This window comes from Chaetodon auriga, chromosome 1 (assembly GCF_051107435.1).
Source record: "Chaetodon auriga isolate fChaAug3 chromosome 1, fChaAug3.hap1, whole genome shotgun sequence".
In the NCBI taxonomy this organism is placed as follows: domain Eukaryota; kingdom Metazoa; phylum Chordata; class Actinopteri; order Chaetodontiformes; family Chaetodontidae; genus Chaetodon; species Chaetodon auriga.
Window position 1 is genome coordinate 3,035,304 of NC_135074.1, and position 5,322 is coordinate 3,040,625.

At 44.2% G+C, this 5,322-nt stretch overlaps 1 protein-coding gene across 1 annotated transcript; it reads left to right on the plus strand.

Annotated features, from left to right (window-relative positions):
- The first annotated feature begins 3,767 nt into the window (after nt 1–3,767).
- Nucleotides 3,768–5,067, plus strand: LOC143324214 (uncharacterized). Its single transcript, XM_076736522.1, has 4 exons — nt 3,768–3,956; nt 4,130–4,360; nt 4,597–4,749; nt 4,894–5,067. Exons 1-4 carry the CDS (start codon nt 3,768–3,770, stop codon nt 5,065–5,067), a joined length of 747 nt encoding a protein of 248 aa, XP_076592637.1.
- Nucleotides 5,068–5,322: the final 255 nt, after the last annotated feature.

The following is a 5,322-nucleotide window of genomic DNA, read 5'->3' on the forward strand; positions in this document are numbered from 1 at the left end:
GTGCTTGAACCAGGGTTATTATAGTTTTGAAATTTACTTTAGTTTTTATTTTTATTTAGTTTTTCAGTTAGTTTTTTTAATTTCAGTTTAATTTAGTTTACTTTAACAAGTGATTAAGTAGTTTCAGTTTAGTTTTTATTTAGTTTTAGTCTTAGATTTAGTTTTTCAGCGATTAAGAGGAAAGCCTTGATTAGTATATTAATGGTAGAGTACCAGTAGCGGCACCATAAAAACAGCTCATCTGACCTCATTGTCAGCATTATTGAGGTCAAATGAGCTGTTTTTATGGTGCCACTACTGGTACCCCCTTATCTCAAGATGTCAAACTGAACACAAATGGAGGGAAAACTCAGCCAACTGTATCTGCAATTCAGTTTAGTTAGTTTTGCATTGTTCATTGTAGTTTTTATTTCGTTTTCTTATAAAACTGTGTTTTTTATTTTCATTTCAGTTAATGAAATTATTTTTTCACTGGTAGTTTTGGTCTTAGTTTTAGCAACTATACTAACCCTGGACAGAATGCCGCCACCGGATTGGATCCCTCACGCTTGAGCTCAAACTGTTAGGTAGTCGCACGAGCTTCGTTGGACTACTTAACCGTTGGCTTTGTCATTTAACCACCAGAAATGTTTGCCTACGTTAAGTATGTGGACGATGGATGCAAAGAGATTGTGCCGACAACGGACATTAAAGACTTTGACATTAAACTTGTCAGCAGTGAACAAATTTACTGGGTGCGATGGAGAGACAGTTGTTACAGAGCCCAAATAATATTTATCAAAGGTGAGTTACATCTCATTTGATAGTCATAGTTGCGTTGTTACGTTTAGCTGTACGACTGATACTAGTGAGTCTTGCTCGTAGGATGACTCGCTAGCTAGCCGCAAGCGAGCTAGCTAACTTAGCTAGCTAAACACCAAACGCGATGAAAGCGATTTAATCGCGCGTCAAATGAAATGGCGTCGCACTACACGCTCCAGTTTTGATGCTGGTCCAATTTGCAAAAAAACGCCTTGCTTCGCGCGACGAACCCACCCAAACAACAACATTTCTTCTGCCAGAGGACGGCAAGATGGCAGATTGAGCAGACGCATTTTTCAAAACGCAGTTAAATCAGTCCCAAAGTTTTATCTGAAGTGTTGAAAGTCCACTCTGAAGTGTCGGAATGACAACACAGAGGCATATTAAACCGACCAAGCTCATTATAGAACCCAAGGAAAAGAAAACCTCGCCGACAGTTGAAAGGAAAGACATTGTTCAAGCTACGGAGCACGATTATGCTATGGACACCTCGTTGCTAAACAAGAGGGACCGTAGTGACGATTCGGTACCAACTACACCAGTCAAGAATCCAGCGGGGAAAAAGGCCAAGTCAGCAGTTGATGGAGAGAATGCTGAAGTTTCTAACAACACCATATTACAAGCAATTCTGGGCCTGGAAAAACGAGTGAATGTGCAGCTAACTGATTTGAAGGAGCAGACCAAACAAAGTAGCGCCATGATCGCTAGCTTAGCAAAAGCAGTCCAGTTCAACGCGGAGGAGATGAGAGAGTGCAGAAAGGAAGTTCAAGACCTGAAGGAGCAATGTGTCCAGCTTCACAAAGATAACAGCCAACTCAAAGACAGAGTGAGAGAACAAGAGAGATACAGGATGAGATGGTGTCTCCGGATTAAAGGTCTGGAAGAGAAAAAAGATGAGAACATCCAAGCGCAAGTCACAGAAATCCTCCGGAAAATCGCACCAGATTTGGAGTCAAAGGTGGTGGATGCAGTTGACATCGTCCATAGAATGGGGAAAAAAATGGACAATAAGACCAGAAATGTCATCATTCTGTTTGCCAAGAGATGGATGAAAGAAGAGATCTGGCGTCGGACGAAGAACTCGCAGGTCTGCAAGGATAAAGGCATCCGTTTTGCAGAAGTGTTGCCACGGGAGGACTGGGAGGAGAGGAGACATTTATGGCCGCAAATTGAACAGCAGTGTTTCCCACCAATTAAGGAGACTGTGGCGGCCCTCCACAGTCTCGTTTGGGCCCACCACAGTCTCCCCCCCACCCCCCCCACCCCCCCGCTTTCCACCCTCCTCCCCACCTAAAAAATAATAATAATAACCAGATCCGTCAGTCAGCCGATTACACAGCTGCAGCCTACTCTACTCTATAGCCCCGAGCGAGAGCGTGCGCGTGAACACACACGCACGCGCCAACAGGTTCATAGACGGTCCTACTGTCTGCTGCATTTGGCACGATCCGGCGACACCGCATCCATACAGTCTATGATTCATACATGACAGCAGGCCAGGACGGCATTTCAAGATTGTGTGAGGTAAGTGTAACTTCTCTTTTGGGCAGGTATCAAGTTCGATAACGGAGCAGTGTCGGCCATGTTGCTGATCTCATTGCACCAGTCAACTTCTAACATACCAAACAGAGTCTAACTTTCCGCTATCCCTGGTGCTGATTTCCCGGTAGCTAGCTACTTGTCCGCTATTTCTCCCTCTCCCGCTCGCGTTATTTCTCTCTCTCATCCCTCTGTCGTTTGTGCTCTCTCTCTACCCGTTTATAAAAATTAACATGAAATTAATTATTTAATATCTCTCGTCAGCGAGAAAGAAAAAGAAAAGAAAAAGAAAAGAGGGATCCGACAGCACTGGGTCAGTGACTCTGCCACAGCCTTATCAGTGAAGAGGGGTGAGGTTATGGCTTAAAAGCTGTAGCGGAGCCGGCGGGGGGGCAGAGGGTGCGGCTGCCCCGGGCCCACGGTTATGAGGGGGCCCATCGCAAGGCTGATGCCGAAAAAACAATTTTTTTTCATCTCAACATCTCAACCATTGAGATGCTCCAGAGAAATCTCTCTGCTGTGCTTGCCACATTGGCAGAGGAGGCGGAGTTGAAAAAGTGCCCAGCTGCCAAGGGCCTGTACACGTTTTGTGCAACCTACAGGTTTGTGGCATCCGTGTACCTTCAGGCCGACATACTGCCACATATTGCACGGCTGTCAAGAGTGTTCCAGAGGGCAAATGTCAACTTCCTCCATATCAAGGAGCAGGTATGTTATGATCAGTTTATAATATTTAAGAGTTTATGTTCTCTTTGCTCTCTTTTCTGTGTTTGTTTATCTATGATAGTTGCCATTGGTGACAATATAATGTAAGTAACATCTCTTTAACTTTAGGTTCCAATCACGATCGAGGCCCTCAGGCGCATAAAGGATGCAGGTGAGGTCCCACTGCCTGGGTCATTCCTGTCCCGTCTACACCAGGACATCGATGATCCCCTTGGACTTGGACGTTTCAACATCCAGCATGAGGAGGAGAGGTACAGGAGGGGACAGGGCATTGAGGAGCTGCCACGAGAGGAGCAGTGGAAAAGATTTGTGGGACAGGTAATTTCTTTTTTTCTAGATTAGAATTGGTGTGTTGAGTCTTAGATTGAAGTCAATGTGCACTTTGAGGGTTCCATAGTTTCAAGCAGCAAAGACAAACAGCAAATCATTGCCTTATATTCTATGCTGTTTGAAGAGTTGGGGATTTTATTTTTCTATCCTGCGTCTTACAGGTTGCCAGTCCTTACATCAGTGGCCTGATAGGCCACTTAGAAACCAGGTTCCAAAATCTGGATGTTATTGCAGCCTTCAGTGTTTTGGGACCACAGGGAGCTGCACTTGGTGATGAAGAAAACATCAGCAATCTTCAGACCTTGGCAAGAAAGTTCCTCCATGATGAGGAGACCTTGGTAACTCAGGAATGGCGTTCCTTCAAGGAAAGGATGCGTTCCTTAAAGGATGCAGGTGAGGTCCCACTGCCTGGGTCATTCCTGTCCCGTCTACACCAGGACATCGATGATCCCCTTGGACTTGGACGTTTCAACATCCAGCATGAGGAGGAGAGGCACAGGAGGGGACAGGGCATTGAGGAGCTGCCACGAGAGGAGCAGTGGAAAAGATTTGTGGGACAGGTAATTTCTTTTTTTCTAGATTAGAATTGGTGTGTTGAGTCTTAGATTGAAGTCAATGTGCACTTTGAGGGTTCCATAGTTTCAAGCAGCAAAGACAAACAGCAAATCATTGCCTTATATTCTATGCTGTTTGAAGAGTTGGGGATTTTATTTTTCTATCCTGCGTCTTACAGGTTGCCAGTCCTTACATCAGTGGCCTGATAGGCCACTTAGAAACCAGGTTCCAAAATCTGGATGTTATTGCAGCCTTCAGTGTTTTGGGACCACAGGGAGCTGCACTTGGTGATGAAGAAAACATCAGCAATCTTCAGACCTTGGCAAGAAAGTTCCTCCATGATGAGGAGACCTTGGTAACTCAGGAATGGCGTTCCTTCAAGGAGCACTTGCATGGAGGAGCATTCAAGGTGGGTGAATGATACTGAGGTTTCACCTCAACCAGGACATTGCCAGCATTAGTCATTCTTCTGCAGCAGGATCAAAAGATGTGATAGCTTAAATCCCAAATTAAATGTTATCACTATGCTCAACATGCTTACTTGTTCCTATTATAATTAAACCCTAAACCTCAATTTTAGATGAAGACACAACCTGTGTAATATAAATAATGTAAATTAACATCTCTCTAAAATATTTTTCCTAGGACAAGAACCAAGCTGAAGTAATGTCTCTTCTGGCCAGTGAATGTGATGAATGGGGACAAATCTACCCATTGCTCAGCCACTTGGCAGCAGTTGCTCTGGTCATTCCAGTTTCCAGCGTCAACTGCGAGAGAGACTTCTCCACGATGAACAGGGTAAGGGCATGACTAGAGGTGCTGAGAGGTGTGCCAAATATGCATAATATTTGGTGTGCATAATTCGGTGTGCATATAAGGTGTGCATAATTGTCAAGCACCTCCTACTTTCATTCCTTTTGACTAATTGTAGTTATCTTATAGGTCAAATCAGACCTCCGGAACAGACTGCAAGGAGAACACCTTGCTGCCTGCCTGAGAGTCTCAATAAATGGGCCAAGCCCTGAAGAGTTCAACTTTGGAAGAGCTCTGGAACTGTTTTTCACAAAGCCAAGAAAAATTAAGTGTTCAATGGCAGGGTGCAGAGTGTGTCAGTAGTGTCACAATAGTGTGACAGTCAGTGTCAAGCTGCCTGAGTCTTAGCTGACTATTGGTGCAGCATACATGTGCCAAGGTTATGGACAGCAAGTGTTCTTTGTTCATCGTTTTGTTTGACAGTGAAGATTGTTCACATGATTGATGTTAAGTTTTGTATGCTCTAAATGAATGAACGAGTGAGTGAATGAACAAATGAACAATTGATTGAATGAGTGAGTGAATGAATTAATGACTTTGTGTCATGGTTTTTTTTTT

Excerpts from the sequence above, each read along its gene's own strand:
- LOC143324214 (XM_076736522.1), top strand. The coding sequence starts at position 3,768 with ATGCGTTCCTTAAAGGATGCAGGTGAGGTCCCACTGCCTGGGTCATTC. Across the intron at positions 3,957-4,129 it reads GGAAAAGATTTGTGGGACAG|GTTGCCAGTCCTTACATCAG; the intron begins GTAATTTCTTTT and ends TGCGTCTTACAG. Across the intron at positions 4,361-4,596 it reads TGCATGGAGGAGCATTCAAG|GACAAGAACCAAGCTGAAGT; the intron begins GTGGGTGAATGA and ends TATTTTTCCTAG.